The following is a 16,589-nucleotide window of genomic DNA, read 5'->3' as shown; positions in this document are numbered from 1 at the left end:
CACAGCCTGGAGATACTTGCACTTCACGGTAGCTGTAAAGCCAGACATAACTGATGAAATTGGTATGAAAGTGAGACATAAAGGGATTCATGCTTATGTATCGTTTGAAAGGTAAAGGCATGAGGTTCTGGTACTGAATGCTTGCTTCTCCCTAATCAAAAAACCTAGTATGAGCTTTAATGTTTCTGATTTAAGTTATGGTCCAATCATCTAGTTATCTTCCCATCATGGGAGAATAAATGTCAGACTTAAATGAAAGCAATTTGTGAGTATATCAAGAAGAAGGAACACTTTCAGAGACTGAAAGAAAAAAAACTCAATCTGTCCTTTCAGACAGTTTAAAGTCTGGAGACATCTTGCAGTGGAGCAAATGTGTTAGTAAATGTATATCAAAGGCACAGTATTTTTTTAAAAAGCACTTTTCAGATTACCCCTTCTTCCTGCTATGCTGCCCCAGCTTCAGTGGGAAGAAGTGTTGAATTTAATAGTCATTGCGACATCACCAAGACCGGGTTCAAACCAGCCAAGTGTATGTCCTTTGAGACGCACTGCAAACGATGTCTGTGTGATGAGAATTTTTGAGAGGATGCAAAAATCTGATCACTACAGTGAAACAGCAAAGGATTTGGATGAGCAACTAGTCAATGGCACTTTTAACTGATCTTTTAATTTTAGAATTCTAATGTTAATGGTGTGCACCTACTGCCTTGGTTGTACATAGTCTTAGTTAAGTAATGAAAATAAACTTCAATTACTGTGCTTTTTTTCCTTTTTAGGACTATTATCACAGCCAGGAGGTGAAGCAACGTTTTATGGCTGCCATGCACAGCATTGCGCACCTGACAGCAAGAGATGTGGCTACAGCATTTGATCTTTCACGGTTTAAATCTGCTTGTGATTTAGGAGGTATTGCCTGTAATTGAACTTGTATACAAATTAAAGGGAAAAGCTTGATTTCAGTTCCATATTTTATTACTTAAAACATATGTATATTTCTTACTAGAACTGCAGTAATATTATCTACTTTTATTTTTCTGGTATTGTAATGTCAGAATAAAAGGACTGAGTGCAGTCAGCTGAAAGCAGAGTTACTTAAATGGTATTTGAGTAGTTTGAAATAAGTGAGTGTTTGTCACAATCAGTTACACACTGACACAGCTCAACACAGAAAACAAGATGGTTTGTGGCTCAGCTGATAGAATATTGGGCTGGGAGCTCCATTTTCAACTGTGCTGTTGCTGTCCTTTGGCATGTCCAAGGTTTTCAAAAGTAATGAAGGATTTATTTCTGAATCCTTCTATATTGGGGTGTCAAACTTGAAACACTGCACTGCTAGAACAAAAAGTTTTGATTCTTTTAAATTGGTTTGTTTTCTGTGTTGTTTTCATTATTAATATCTAAGATGACCACCAAAATGTTGAAGACCAATCATACACCTGAAGAAACTCTTCTTGTTAGTGTCCTTTTTTGCCCTGTGCTTGGAGTTGCACAGAGGAAGTATTATTACAAAGGGAAAGATCCACTGAAGAAAGAACACTTTACTTAGTGCCTGGGGAGCTGGACAGCACGTCAGAGGAATTAACACAGTACTGGTGCAACCTTTGCCACTTATGCAGAGACTGCAAGACTTTACCATCCCTATCCTTCACCATGCTGGAGAGTATTTGTCAAACTTCATATATCAGTGCTTTGTAAATGGTAAATAGTTCTAGTGCTCTTCATCCACAAATTACAAGTCCTTGCCCTTTCATTAATGTTCTTCTACCCCCCAAAAAACCCTGAAGTACTGGTATCAAAGGTCGTATTAGGAATTCTATAACAGTAAGGAGTCATGCCAGCGTTCCCCAAGATTTAAAGCATTGCTCTATCCACCAGGAAGTGCTATTGCCCATGTTAATTGTGGAGTTACTTACCTCTGTGTGTGACTGTCTACCTCTAATTCTGATTTGATGTCTCTATTTTAATGTCGTATACAGCCTTGTCTTTAAAAATGTCTGCAAATGCTGGGAGAAAAGACTTGATTTGACTTTTTTTAAACTTGCAACAGGTTGCACTGGAGCTCTGGCTCATGAATTAGTACAAATATACCCAAATCTCAAGGTCACAGTATTTGACCTTCCAGAAGTCATTGCAAACACCTCTTACTTCCAGCCTTCAGGACAACACACTGCTCCAGTGACATTTGTATCAGGTAAGTAGAACATATGATCCTTTGTCTTATTTCTGTTATCCTGGAGCACAGAGCAGGCTCTTTTGCTGCAGAAAATGGTGTGCTACCCTGCGCCAACCCCAAACATGTGTCTTAGTACAAGGCAACGTAGGCTCACCCATGCTAAATGGGGACGTTGTATTTCTCAAGCCTGTAGGGTTAGAAACAAACTGGCTATGGTTGGAGAATGTAGATAAATAAGGAAGTATGAATTAGTCATTTTTGAGTACTGCTGCGAGTAGAGGCTGAATGTCCTTGTCTCAGGCTTTTCTAGGCAAGATCAGCAAGGTGGCTACAAAGGACTTCGATGCCTCCCTCCTTGCTTTAGGCTTTCTCTCCATTTTTATATGTTACAGAATTCTTACCTGTGATCTGCTCTTCTCTTTAACTATGCTTTCCTTATCTGCAAATCAGTGCGTACCTATACCTGTTCATTCTTGTTTCTTTCTTTACCTCTGCTGAAGCTCCTAGTTCCTCTGCAATATTGTAATTTCATTTTGTAGGAATGTACTCTGTGGTTTCTGTAGAAATGTACTAACTCTGCTTTCCAACAGGTGACTTCTTCAAGGATAATCTTCCAGAAGCAGATCTTTACATCCTTTCACGTGTTCTTCATGACTGGCCTGATGAAAAGATACATGTGCTGTTAAGCAAGATATCAGCTGTTTGCAAACCAGGTAAGTTTTTTCATCTTGTGGGCTTAAAGGTGCATGTTAATGCATAAACATAATGAGTAATCATAAGAAGTTCATACTAAAAAAGCATATTTTTCTGTCCAATCATAGTAGCCTTTGCTTGAATATCTATGCTTGCATTATGGTAATACCTACTGAGAAGAAAACAGAAACAAAGCTGCTAATAAAACTATATAAAATAAGCCCTTACTATAGTTGCAGGCTTCACATACAACTACATCATGTCCTATCTCTGCCATGCCTGGTCTTTCTTACTAAGCCTTGTATCATCAAATAACTAAGCATGTGCTTATTTCTGTGCATACACGTAGTCTAACGAAAGTTCCTTTAGGTTAATCAAGAAGCAGCAGTTTGTTTTGCTATCATTTTGTTATCTCAGTAGTACCCAGAATATGGTAAACTGGAGTTCAGCACTACTTTATGGACAGATTTCATGAGAAATGTGTAGCCTCTTCTGCTTTCTCCTACATTTGAATCACAGAATATCTCAAGTTGGAAGGGACCCATAAGGATCATCAAGTCCAACTCCCTGCTCCTCGCAGGACTACCTAAAACTAAACCATATGACTCAGAGCATTGCCCAGACGCTCCTTGAACTCTGACAGGCTTGGTGCTGTGACCACTTCCTTAGGGATCCTGTTCCACTCTCTCAGTGAAGAGACTTTTCCTAATGTCCAGTCTGAACTTCCCTTGATGCAGCTTCATTCCATTTCCTCGTGTCCTATCACTGGTCACCAGAGAGAGGAGATCAGCACCTCCCCCTCTAATAGTTTGATGTCCTTCTTATATTGAGGCGCTCAAAACTGCACACAGTGCTCGAGGTGGGGCCACACCAGTGCAGTGTAGAGTTGGACAATTGCCTCCCTTGACCATCTAGCTATGCTGTGCTTGATGCACCCCAGGACACAGTTGGCCCTTTTGGCTGCTGGGGTACACTGTTGACTCATATTTGGACAGTATTAAAGATCAAAGGAGAAGACAAAAAGTAGAAAAGCCTGACTGTTAAGATCAACTGATTCCTTAATCCAACAGGATTAACTGTAGCTATGAAGTTTGTTTCACAGGAAAGCATTCAAAATTAGATCTAGGCCATAAAGCATAATGCTGTTTATAAATTATAAAAGAAAATTGTGGGTGACTGTCTTAATCTTATGCAAAGACTGGGGTATGACAGATGCTTACAGGCATTGCTTGGTTCAAATGGAAACAAGATGGAGTTTAAGAGCATAGTCAGGAAGTGATCTGAACTTCACTGAAGTGGAGACAGTGCTCTACCCTCCCCCTTCCTTTTAACAATTAAATGGGTGCTTCCAGGAAGAGATTACTGAAAGTAAAGTTCTGTCACTGATTTCCGCTGAAGACCATTAAAACACTAGTCTGAGGGACCTCTGTAACTGTCTCTGAACAAAACACTAGACACTTGAAGCTAGAAATACGTTACTGAACCACTTCTGGTTGTTTTGGAAATGCAGGAAGTGCCTTGCTAGTGGCAGAAATTGTGCTTGACGAACAGAAGACACACCCTCCTAGAGCTGTGCTACAGTCCCTCAGTATGACTGAAGGCAAGCAGAGAAGTGGCTCAGAATATAAACAGCTACTGGAGACATATGGATTCACAAATATACAAATTAAGATCACAGGAAACTTACTAGATGCTGTTTTGTGCTTCAGGAAGAATCTTTCACCGTAGTGTGCCCAGAAGCAAACTGGGATGCTGAGTTTTTACAACACTTGTGCAATATACCCATCATCAATGAGCCCATATTGTCAGTTTAGGATCACTTTGACCCTTTATCTGAAGCATAGTTGTTACAGGCCTTGAATGAAAGTTGGACTGCAGCTTCTGCAGGATTGAGTTCTATGCATTTAAAAAGTGTATGGGGCAGGCCAAAACTCCTATGTATTAAATACTTTCAGGTCCAGTTCTTTTGGCTAGTTTGCAGACTGTATTAAGCTTAGACTTGACATAACTGTATAGCATGGCAAGTTAAAACTACAAGCTTTTATGAGCCACATTAATACCTTAGTTTTCTTGGACCTTTATATTAAAGAGAATTCTCCCTCTGCAGTGTATTCTTTGGTTACTGCTCATTTTTATCAGAAATGAAAAAATAATACTGTACCATCTGCATGAATTTGGGGATGCTAGTCCTCTTTTTCACTTTTCTGTGGGGCTTTACTCAAAAACATCTCAAGGATACCCTTTTTTAAGCACTCCTTTGGCAGGCAAAAGTGAAAATAGGACAAAGCTCAAACATGTTCCTACAGCAGCTATAATGTCACAGAGAAACATCAGCAGCCTCTGACCTCCAGCCGCAGTATGTACCCACACAGGCTGCAGTTGAGAGCTGTTCATATTGGTTCCTATCAGTTTCGGGTTTTTCTGAATGTGGTTAAATGGCCATATATGCTTTCTGTCTCATTACTTGAGATGAATTTTAGGATTTGTGTATAAATTCTCCTATGCAAATTAAAAATAGAAGTTTCTTCATGTTTCAGTCTTTAATTGGAGAAGTACGTACTGTATCCCATCTCTTCACGTAACGTGTCACTAATGTCACCTCTCCTAATGTTTGTTTTTTCCTGATACTTCATTGATATTTATTTTTTCTATTTAAACTGTACTTTGTAGTGGAAGCCTTCCTGGAGATTAAAGTTGCACTTTCAAACTAGCTTTCTTCTCTATCAGTTGTGAGTTTCTTGCCTGTCACACTTCTACAGCAATAATCCCAATAAGCCAGTGTGAAAGAGGCCGTGCCTATGCTGAATCACCAACCTCAGCAAATTAAAGAGTTGCATCTGCCTGGTAGACTCTGTCTTATGTTACTTAATCAGAAGTTACTTTGCTCTTTGAGCACTGAGTAAAGCAAAAGTGCCACAGTGATTCAGTTCATCATGAGAAACATGCTTACTACAGAGCATTTCAGCTGCACAAAATCAGGGAAATGTCAGACTCTTACCACATCGGGGTTTCTAATTCTTAGCAGAAGGTTTTTATGAACAGAAATTTGACTGGTCTCATCTGTACAGACATTTAAAGAGATAAGGCAAAATATTCAACAACTGAATAAATTTAAAATGTTTCTTTTCCATGTTGACATGAAGCTTGCCATTATGCTTAACAGGTTTGTATTTTGAGAGACTCATTCCAGCAATCAGATGTTTCTCATCTCATAGTTATTCATAAAATTCGTAATGCTATTCTGTAAGCTGTTTGAGTCAGAAAATTTCAGTCCTAAACTTGGCAGACCTGTAACTGTCATAACTTTAAAACTGTGCCTCTAAGTACTATGTATCTGACTGTAAAATTTGAATAGAATGTGCTTGGCTACCACATAACCTCAACGTACTCTGATGAAAGCACAACGTTCTGTACACACTAAGTGTTAGTCCATTGGGTGTGGTGTCTGTGGTAATCCACTGCAGCTTTGCACTCTCAGGATAATTAAGCATTGGAGCAGGTTGCCCAGAGAGGTTGTGGAACCTTTGTCCGTGGAGGTTTCAAGATCTGAGAACAAAGTCCTGAACAAGCTGAGCTGATTGTAGAGCTGCTCTGCTTTGAGCAGGAGATTGGACTAGAGATCTCCTGTGGTCCATTTCAGCCTAAGCTGTTCTATAATCATGTGACATAGCCCAGTCACCTGAGAAATTATAAACTTGTCTTCTCTCATTAATGTCCAAATCGAGTTTTTCAGTTGCTCTGGAGAAAGCTGGTATCTTTTGCTGACTGGTAGAAGGGGTGGATTTAATGGTGTTACACTGAAAAGACTTCCTAAGCAATAGGCATAACTAAGGAGAATTTGGGCCTGTTCACTAATCAAGGCATGAAGAATGAGGGGGCTAAGTTTTAAAATCCAAATGAACTACTGCCAATAAAACTTGTAGGTTTTGTGTTGCTCCTTGGGAAGTGACATTCAGCTATGCCTTCTTGAGGATGCTGTCTTTTACCCACATTCTGCCTTAACAATGGTTTAGAGGAAATGTGATGCACAGAAAACAATTTTTTTGAGGTGGAGAATCATGGGGGTTAATGGAATGATAGATGAATAGTAGAAACAAGAACTTCAGCACTTGCTTACTGACCGCTGAGGTTAGAATCCTTGAGGAAGATAGAAAGAGAAGTTTGTAAGAAAGAGACACAACTTGGTTGGCTGTCTTAGGTCAATCATTTTTTATATCAATTTTGACCTTGTTACAACTATTAACAGTACTTGTGCCTGGAAAAAGTAATGGGACAGAAGCGAAGGGTAGTACGTCATCTGAGCCCCCCAGCACAAAAGCTTAGGAAGAACTATTTAATGGCTAAGCCCCTTTGTGTGAGCTCTCAGTTCAGTTTTGGATGTGTTAGCTGACTCCTTGATAGTGCAAGTATTTAATGTGGGTTTTTGTTTTGTTTTGTTTTTAAAAAAAGGTTTTGGGGGGCTGGCACTTTACTCCCCCCCCCCAATGTTTTGACTGGAAATTATGTCCTTGCTAAACAATGATAATCTGGATTAAATTACTTTCTAATTCAGAAAAGACTGTTACGACCACTGATTTTTATCTCCTATAAAACCATAGCAAAAATTTTTTCATCAAAGTATGCTTCCTGAAAGGGTTGAAAGTTAGCTCTGTTTCAGTCCCTCTCATGAAGAAATTTCAATTACATTAGTAAATCTTCATTAACTGTAGAGAGAATTTCTTTTTCTTTTTCCCTGTACTAACTTAATTTACTGTGTCTAATTTTTGAAGGTGTTCTTCCCACATTGGTTGTGCTTTCTGGGTATATTTTTCCAGATTACCCTGATGTTATCTGGATGTCCCAAATAACTTTCCATGGCAAATTATAATGACCGTTCTGTTTGTGTCCTCCTTTCAGAGGAGTACACAATTTCAGAGTGTACAAAATTTGGACACCGTCTTCCCAAGCTGTAATATAATGGTGACTTAGAAATTATAGTCCTGCATTACTCTACCTAGTAACATTTGCTGTGTAACCAGGAACAGTGATTCCCAGGTCTCTGTTGAAGGCAAAGGAGAATCACACGGGAAGGGGGGGGAGGGAATAGAAACCACTGAATCATAACAAATGGGCTTCATCACCCTAACTTTAGATACCTAAATGTTAGGCATTCAAATCATCTAGTCACCTTGAGCTCTCCAATCAGTAGAAAAACAGGCATTTTCAGAGGATGATTCGTCTCACCTATCTGTGAAAGGAAATTTCCTGGTTTTCCTAAGAAAAGTGATTATACATTTCATAGTGGATAGAGCATATTTAAGAGGGCTAGCTGAAATACAGCTATCTAATCTATGGATGACTGAATTATGGCAGAAGAGTCCCACTGGACAGATAATGTAGGTGCAGGCTCACCTCAGACATGCTTGGCTAATCCTTTTTCTTTGTGAAGCAAACCTGTGTCATTGGTTCATCACAGGGTAGGTGGCTTGAACTTGCATTTAGTAAGGTAGCTGATGATAGGGGGAAGAAATGGGGAATTTATAAGCTGTCAGAAGGACTTTCATGACTCCTGATAGTTAACACCAAGGTCTCAGCCAGCAATTTTATCTGCAGATCTGTCTCTTCTCTAAGAAACTGCAGTGTTATGTTTAATTTGCTTTTTATCAATTGTTAAATGTCTGAGGTGTGTGGGTAGGAATAGCTCTGAGATTGTCTTAAGGGTCAGAAAGATATGAATGTTATGCAGCAGTTAGTACTACTAACATCACTGTAAAATGCTGCTATTTTGATCTGAGTTGGTGGCCTCCTAATCCCACTGTGCCAAGAGAAACCACCACATAAGATGCAATGTCAAAAGATAGAGTAAAACAATGCTCGTTTTGTCAGTAGCCCTCTCGTCTTCTCTTTCCCCTCACGGGTCTGAAGATGGAGGAAGAGGCTGTGTGTAAACGGGATCATTCAAGTTCTGTTTGCATCCCTAGGTTAGTCCCACCACAAAGACCTCGGTTCCTACAGAAATAATGTACAACATTGACTTCCTCTGCTTCTATAATGCTCGCCAGCCACCGTTTTGTCTGCTTGGCACCATTTCAATATGAATGTGAAGCAGCAATATATCCCAAAGAGATGTAACTACTACTCACTCCTGTCTTACTGTTTTCCATAACCCTCATGCCAAGTCTCCAGAAGTCATCCCCTCTTCCCCTGAAAACAGAGACGTGACTTGACTTGTGAGTGTTCGATCCCTCCATAGTGTGGAAGGGAATTTTCTGGGCTTTGTGAGAGGAGTGAATTATACATTTAATAGTGGATTGGTCATTTAACAGCAGAGCAAATCCATAAATGATAAATGAAATCACCTGTGTCCTGTAGTTTGCATCCTTATACATGGTAGCAGAAATGCTCTTGCCTGATAATGGATTAGTACTGTTGATTGCATTTGTTTTTAAATTAGGCTGTGGGATTTTGCTGGCTGAAATGGTATTGGATGATGAGAAGAAGAACAGGAGCACAGCTCTGCTGCAGTCTTTGAACATGCTTGTGCAGACAGAGGGAAAGGAGAGAAGTGGCTCTGAATATCGAGCCTTACTGGAACAACATGGATTCACAAATGTCAAAATCAGATTGACAGGAAATTTGTTAGATGTCATTCTCTGTGTTAAGACCTAGAAAAAAATTGATTTAGTAGTAAAATCTGGATGTCTCTAGTCATGTTTGATGTTTTGTAATTACGCAAATACATTCTCAGTTTCCCATCAATATCATAAACAAGAAATGTTATGTCAGCTTTCTGAAGTTACGTTTAAAAAGGGGGAGAGATTGATTGCATTTATTTTGATCTTGAGTAAAATAATGCCAGAAGATTCTGACGTCGTTGGATGGCAGTGATACTGTGGCTGCACAACACCTGTAGTACCCTCAGAAACAAGTCTCCAACCACAAATGGTGTCAGCAGCCCTACGGCAGTATTCACATTGCTGAGAGATCACGGTTTGTTCATACTTGGTTGTTGTAGCTTAACTTCAGCTGGCAACCAAGCACCACGCAGCCACTTGCTCACTCCCCCCACCCAGTGGGATGGGGGAGAGAATAAAGAAACAAAACCAAAAACTCGTGGGTTGAGATAAAGACAGCTCAATGGGACAAAAAGGAAAAAAAAAAAAATAATGGTAATAGTAATAATAAAATTACAATAATAATACTAAAAGAATTAGAATATGCAAAACAAGTGATGCACAATGCAATTGCTCACCACTCGCCAACTGACACCTAGTTAGTTCCTAAGCAGCGATCCACCCCTCCTGGCCAACTCCCCCAGTTTATATACTGGGCATGATGTCATATGGTATGGAATATTCCTTTGGCCAGTTTGGGTCAGCTGTCCTGGCTGTGTCCCCTCCCAACTTCTTGTGCCCCTCCAGCCTTCTTGCTGGCTGGGCGTGAGAAGCTGAAAAATCCTTGACTTAGGGAGAAACACTACTTAGCAACAACTGAAAACACCAGTGTGTTATCAACATTATTTTCCTACTAAATCCAAAACCCTGCACTATACCAGCTACTAGGAAGAAAATTAACTCTATCCTAGCCAGAACCAGGATAGTATCCACCCCTTATTCTATACCATCTGCATCATGTCCAGGTCCCACACTTTCCGATACATTTTCAATTAATCACCACCACTTTTCCTGTCTTTTGATACATATACACACAGATATCATTCCCTTAGTCTGTAGGCCTTTAAAATGTGCGTTTAAATGTCCCTTTAAAATGTTCGTTGAGTTCATTCAGTCCATGACTTTGGGCTCCATCTGTCATAACAGTCTTTCTGGGCGGGAGGGATGGTGTGAAGTCCACTCAGTTGGCAAAGAAGGATCAGGCTTTGGTGCGGTGTGGTGGGCGGGTGACATTGGGCACAGCAGGAACATGGTGTGTGGTGTTGGATTGTTGCATGCTGAAGTCAGTCCTGGTTCCATCGCTACTGCACTTTGCTCGGTTTTATCAAAGTTCATTCTTCATTAATCTGGGTGATTCTTACCATAATACTGTTGATATAGCATATAACAATTATAATGATGATGACTTGCAGTGGCAGGATTATATAGCAATCAACATCATACAATTTAATTCATTGGCTATTCTCACCTAAAATCAAATCCCCTTGAGGCACACATCGGACTTCCCCATCCTTCCTCATCACCCACCAAGTGCACCCAGGTCCTTGAGCAAAAGCAATCCCACGAATAGGTTTGCCTTTGCCTGAGGCAGCAGTAACCCAGACTGTTTTTCCTAGCATATTTTTAATGTGCACTAGAGGGACTTCATCCCCTTCTACAGTACATAAAAGTTCTGATTGGGCAGGGCCAGCCCAATTGACAGATCCTCTAGTGTTGACTAACCAGGTGGCCTTTGCTAAATGTGTATCCCAATGTTTAAAGGTCCCACCACCCACTGCTCTCAATGTAGTCTTTAACAGTCCATTGTATCGTTTGATTTTCCTGGAGGCTGGTGCATGATAGGGGATGTGATACACCCACTCAATGCCGTGCTCTTTGGCCCAGGTGTCTATGAGATTGTTCTGGAAATGAGTCACGTTTTCTGACTCAGTTCTTTCTGGGGCACCGTGTTGCCATAAGACTTGCTTCTCAAGGCCCAGGATAGTGTTCCGAGCAGGGGCATGGGACACAGGATATGTTTCCAGCCATCCGGTGGTTGCTTCCACCATTGTAAGCACATGGCGCTTGCCTTGGCGGGTTTGTGGGAGTGTGATACAGCCGATCTGCCAGGCCTCTCCATATTTGTATTTCAGCCATCGTCCTCCATACCACAGAGGCTTTAACCGCTTGGCTTGCTTGATTGCAGCGCATGTTTCACATTCATGGATAACCTACGCGGTAGTGTCCATGGTCAAGTCCAACCCTTGATCACAAGCCCATCTATATGTTGCATCTCTTCCTTGATGGCCTGAGGTGTCATGGGCCCACCGAGCTATAAATAATTCACCCTTATGCTGCCAGTCCAGATCCACCTGAGCCACTTCAATCTTAGCAGCCTGATCCACCTGCTGGTTGTTTTGATGTTCTTCAGTGGCCCGGCTCTTGGATACGTGGGCATCTACATGACGTACCTTTACAACCAACTTCTCTAGCTGGGACGCAATATATTGCCACAGTGTGGCAGCCCAGATGGGTTTACCTCTGCGTTGCCAGTTACCCTACTTCCATTGCTGCAGCCACACCCACCGGGCATTTGCCACCATCATGAGTCAGTATAGAGATAGAGCACTGGCCACTTTTCTTGTTCAGCAATGTCTAAAGCCAGCTGGATGGCTTTCACCTCTGCAAACTGACTCGATTCACCTTCTCCTTCAGCAGTTTCTGCAACTTGTTGTACAGGTCTCCATACAGCCGCCTTCCACCTTCGATGCTTTCCTACAATGCGACAGGACCCATCAGTGAACAGGGCATATTGCCTCTCATTTTCTGGCAGTTTATTATACAATGGTGCCTCTTCAGCACGCGTTACCTCCTCCTCTGGTGATATTCCAAAATCTTTGCCTTCTGGCCAGTCTGTGATCACTTCCAAAATTCCTGGGCGACTGGGATTTCCTATTTGACTCCGTTGTGTGATCAGTGCAACCCACTTACTCCATGTAGCACCAGTTGCATCATGTGTAGAAGGGACCTTTCCTTTGAACATCCGGCCCAGCACCAGCAGTCGGGGTGCTAACAGGAGCTGTGTTTCAGTACCAACCACTTCCAAGGCAACTCCAACTCCTTCACATGCTGCCAATATCTCTTTTTCAGTTGGAGTATAGCGGGCCTCGGATCCTCTGTATCCCTGACTCCAAAACCCGAGGGGTCAGCCTTGGGTCTCCCCTGGTGCTTTCTGCCAGAGACTCCAGGTAGGGCCATTCTCCCCGGCTGCGGTGTAGAGCACATTTTTAACATCTGGTCCTGCCTGGGCTGGCCCAAGGGCTACTGCATGAACTATCTCCCATTTAATTTGTTCAAAGGCTTGTTGTTGCTCAGGGCCCCACTTAAAATCATTCTTCTGGGTCACGTGATAGAGAGGGCTTACAATCAGACTGTAATTTGGAATATGCTTTCTCCAAAAACCCACAACACCTGAGAAAGCTTGTGTTTCCTTTTTATTAGTCAGTGGAGACATAGCTGCTATTTTGTTGATCACATCCATTGGGATGTGACGACGTCCATCTTGCCATTTTATTCCTAAAAACTGGATCTCTTGTGCAAGTCCCTTCACCTTTATTTTATGGCAAAACCAGCTTTCAGAATGATTTGGATTATTTTCTTCCCTTTCTCAAAAACTTCTGCTGTGTTGCCCCATACGATGATGTCATCAAATTACTGCAGGTGTTCTGGAGCTTCACCCTGTTCCAGTGCAGTCTGGATTAGTCCATGGCAAATGGTGGGGCTGTGTTTCCACCCCTGGGGCAGTCGATTCCAGGCATAGGGGATGCCCCTCCAAGTGAAAGCAAACTGTGGCTGGCACTCTGCTGCCAGAGGGATTGAGAAAAACACATTAGCGGTATTAGTTGTGGTGTACCACTTGGCTGCCTTTGACTCCAGTTCATATTGAAGTTCTAGCATGTCTGGTATGGCCGCACTCAGCGGTGGTGTGACTTCATTCAGGCCACGATAGTCTACTGTTAGTCTCTACTCTCCATTAGACTTTCACACTGGCCAAATGGGGCTGTTAAAGGGTGAGCGAGTCCTGCTGATCACTCCTTGGCTCTCCAGTTGATGAATCAGCGTATGGATGCGAATCAGGGAGTCTCGGTTGGTGCGATATTGCTGCCAGTGCACTGTTGTGGTAGTGATTGGCACCTGTTGTTCTTCGACCCTCAGCAACGCCACAACCAAAGGGTCCTCAGAGAGACCGGGCAAGGTAGACAGCTGTTTAATTTCCTCCACCTCCAAGGCAGCTATACCAAAAGCCCACCAATACCCCTTTGGGTCCTTAAAATACCCTCTCCTGAGATAGTCTATGCCAAGGATGCATGGGGTCTCTGGGCCAGTCACAATGGGGTGTTTCTGCCGCTCATTCCCAGTTAGGCTTACTTCAGCCTCCAATACAGTTAGCTGTTGGGATCCCCCTGTCACCCCAGAAATACAGACGGGTTCTGCCCCTTTATAACTTGATGGCATTAGAGTGCACTGTGCACTGGTGTCTGCGAGAGCCTTATACTCCTGTGCGTCTGATGTGCCAGGCCATCGAATCCACACAGTCCAATAAACCTGGTTGTCCCTTTCCTCCACCTGGCTGGAGGCAGGGCCCCTCTAGTCCTGGTCAGAGTCTTTGTTACTCACTTCTTGTAAAAATGACTTAGAGGTCCCTTCACGAGGGTCAGAAACCCTTTTGCTCTGTCTGGGGAACTGCCTGCTGGAAACTGGAGCGGCATTTCTCCTGGAAGAATCCCCTTTTGTTGTCATTTTTCCTTGCAACTCACGTGCCTGTGCATCTAGGGTTGAAGTAGGTTTTACATCCCACTTCCTCATGTCCTCTCCATGGTCACACAGGTGAAACCACAGGGTACCCCATGGTGTGTACCTTCTATATTCTCTCTCTTGAGCAGAGGAACGCTCACTCCTAATAGATGACATACTGGTCCGTACAGGTCCCACCTGTAAAAAGTAGGACTTTTTGATCAGTTTGATCAGTTTTTTGGACTTTTCGGACAGTTTTTCCACAGCCAAGACGCAGGCTTGTAGGGAGGAAGAGAGATTTTCTTCGTACTGCTGGAGCTGGTGAGCCATTTCATCCACTGTTGGTGCCTCTTCGTCTTTCCACCTCAGTACTGCCAATGGGTTGGCATACGACGATGGTGCGCTCCGTACAAACTTCCGCCACATGGGTCGTGTGCATTGGACTTTGTCTGGATCTCTGGGTAATTGTGCATTGTCTGGGTCGTAATAAATCATCTCTAGCACTGCTAATTCCCTCAGGTACTGGATACCTCTCTCCACGGTGGTCCACTTGCCTGGTTGACATATAACATCTTCCTTGAAGGGGTACCTTTCCTTCACGCTTGACAGGAATCACCTCCAGAGGCTGAGGGCTTGTGTCCCTTTTCCAATCGCCTTGTCAATGCCCCCTTCCCTAGCAAGTGATCCCAGCTGCTTGGCTTCCCTACCCTCTAATTCTGGGCTGCTAGCCCCATTGTCCCAGCATCGGAGCAGCCAGGTGATAATGTGTTCACATGGACGACGGCTGAAATCTTTTCACATATCCCGCAGCTCTCTCAGGGATAGGGATCGGGTGATTACCTGTGGTTCTGCCTCTTCCTCCTGTTCTCGGGATGACCCTGGTTCATCTTCATCCTTTGGGTGACTGATACCGGCACAGGTTGGTTCTCTGGTTCAGCTGCAGTGCCTGTTGTGGGGGCTGGAGTAGCCGCAGTGCCTATCGGTCTGTTTTCCCTCCCTTCCCCCTGAGGGTGCTGCATAATATCGAGCAGTGTTTGGTAGATACTGGCCAGGGCCCAGCACAGTGCGATAAGTTGTGCCTCTTTGGAATAGCCACAGCATTTCCCTTTCAAATATTCTGTCACTTTATCAGGGTCCTGTAGTTGTTTGGGAGTGAAGTTCCAAACCACTGTAGGTGAGAAGCTCTCTAGATACCTGCCCGTATTCTGCCACATGCCATGCCACCCATGACTATCCAGCCTTGGGGCAGATCTCTGGGTGGTAAATAGTTGTTTAACCTTAAACAAGACCTGGAACACATTCAGGAGACATAGCAATAGGAACGTGCTGGTTTGAACATCCCAAGGATATTCAGAATTCTCAAGAGTTATTGTAATTTGCCTGGAGGAGAAGGGGAAGCTGAAGAAATGTGTCTCCCCCTGTGTTGGTTTTGGCTTGGACAGAGTTAACTTTCTTTTTAGTAGCTGGTACAGTGCTGTGTTTTGGATTTAGTGTGAGAATAATGTTGATAACACTCTGATGTTTTAGTTGTTGCTAAGTAGCGCTTATCTTAAGCCAAGGACTTTTCAGTCTCCCATGCTCTGCCAGCAAGCAGGTGTGCAAGAAGCTGGGAGGGAGCAGAGCCGGGGCAGCTGACCTGAACTAGCCAAAGGGGTATTCCATACCATGGAACGTCATGCCCAGTATATAAACACGGGGGAAGTTGGCCAGGAGGCGCGGATCGCGGCTCGGGAACTAACTGGGCATTGGTCAGCGGGTGGTGAGCAATTGCATTGTGCATCACTGGTTTTTCTTTCCCTTCCCCCCCTTCCTTTTTTGTTATATTCCTTTTCATTACTATTATTATTATTTCTTTATTACTATTGTTAGTATTATATTTTACTTTAGTTATTAAACTGTTCTTATCTCAACCCACGAGTTTTTACTTTTTTTCTTTCCTCCTCCTCACCCCACTGGGAGGGGGAAGGGGGAAGCGGCTGCGTGGTGCTGAGTTGCTGACTGGGGTTAAACCACGACACCCCCGTGGACTGGCTTTCCAATGAGAAAAGGTAAAAGGTGTAATTATTAATAGTTTCTGACAGATAGCTCCCAAAGTACGGAGATGACAGCAATGCTGAGTACAAATACCAGATTAGTTTCACGACCAGCAATTCTATCACATCATAAGCCAGCGTTACAAAGTACAACAACATGATAACTCTAGCCCAGTTCCCATGGGTGATAAACAGCACAACAGGGAGCATATACTGCAAGTAAGGTATTACATCACGCACCTTTAAGAACAAGCACACCAACTC

General features: G+C 42.8%; 1 protein-coding gene across 3 annotated transcripts in view; it reads left to right on the top strand.

Moving 5' to 3' along the window:
- The window catches only part of ASMTL (acetylserotonin O-methyltransferase like), a 31,854-nt gene extending 22,081 nt beyond the window's left edge, over window positions 1-9,773 (top strand). For 2 of the 3 annotated variants that reach the window (XM_050912010.1, XM_050912006.1), the window contains 4 exons: window positions 777-906; window positions 2,048-2,191; window positions 2,764-2,886; window positions 9,300-9,773. In XM_050912010.1, the coding sequence (XP_050767967.1) occupies window positions 777-906; window positions 2,048-2,191; window positions 2,764-2,886; window positions 9,300-9,514 (612 nt within the window). In that variant the 3' untranslated portion in view covers window positions 9,515-9,773. Of the gene's footprint in view, window positions 1-776; window positions 907-2,047; window positions 2,192-2,763; window positions 2,887-4,376; window positions 5,673-9,299 lie in introns of those variants that run through there. The other variant, XM_050912004.1, reaches the window with a different exon arrangement.
- Window positions 9,774-16,589: the final 6,816 nt, after the last annotated feature.

Source organism: Gymnogyps californianus, chromosome 1 (genome assembly GCF_018139145.2).
Source record: "Gymnogyps californianus isolate 813 chromosome 1, ASM1813914v2, whole genome shotgun sequence".
Lineage (NCBI taxonomy): Eukaryota > Metazoa > Chordata > Aves > Accipitriformes > Cathartidae > Gymnogyps > Gymnogyps californianus.
Note: the sequence above shows the minus strand (reverse complement) of the source record. Positions and strands in the feature narration are given on the sequence as shown.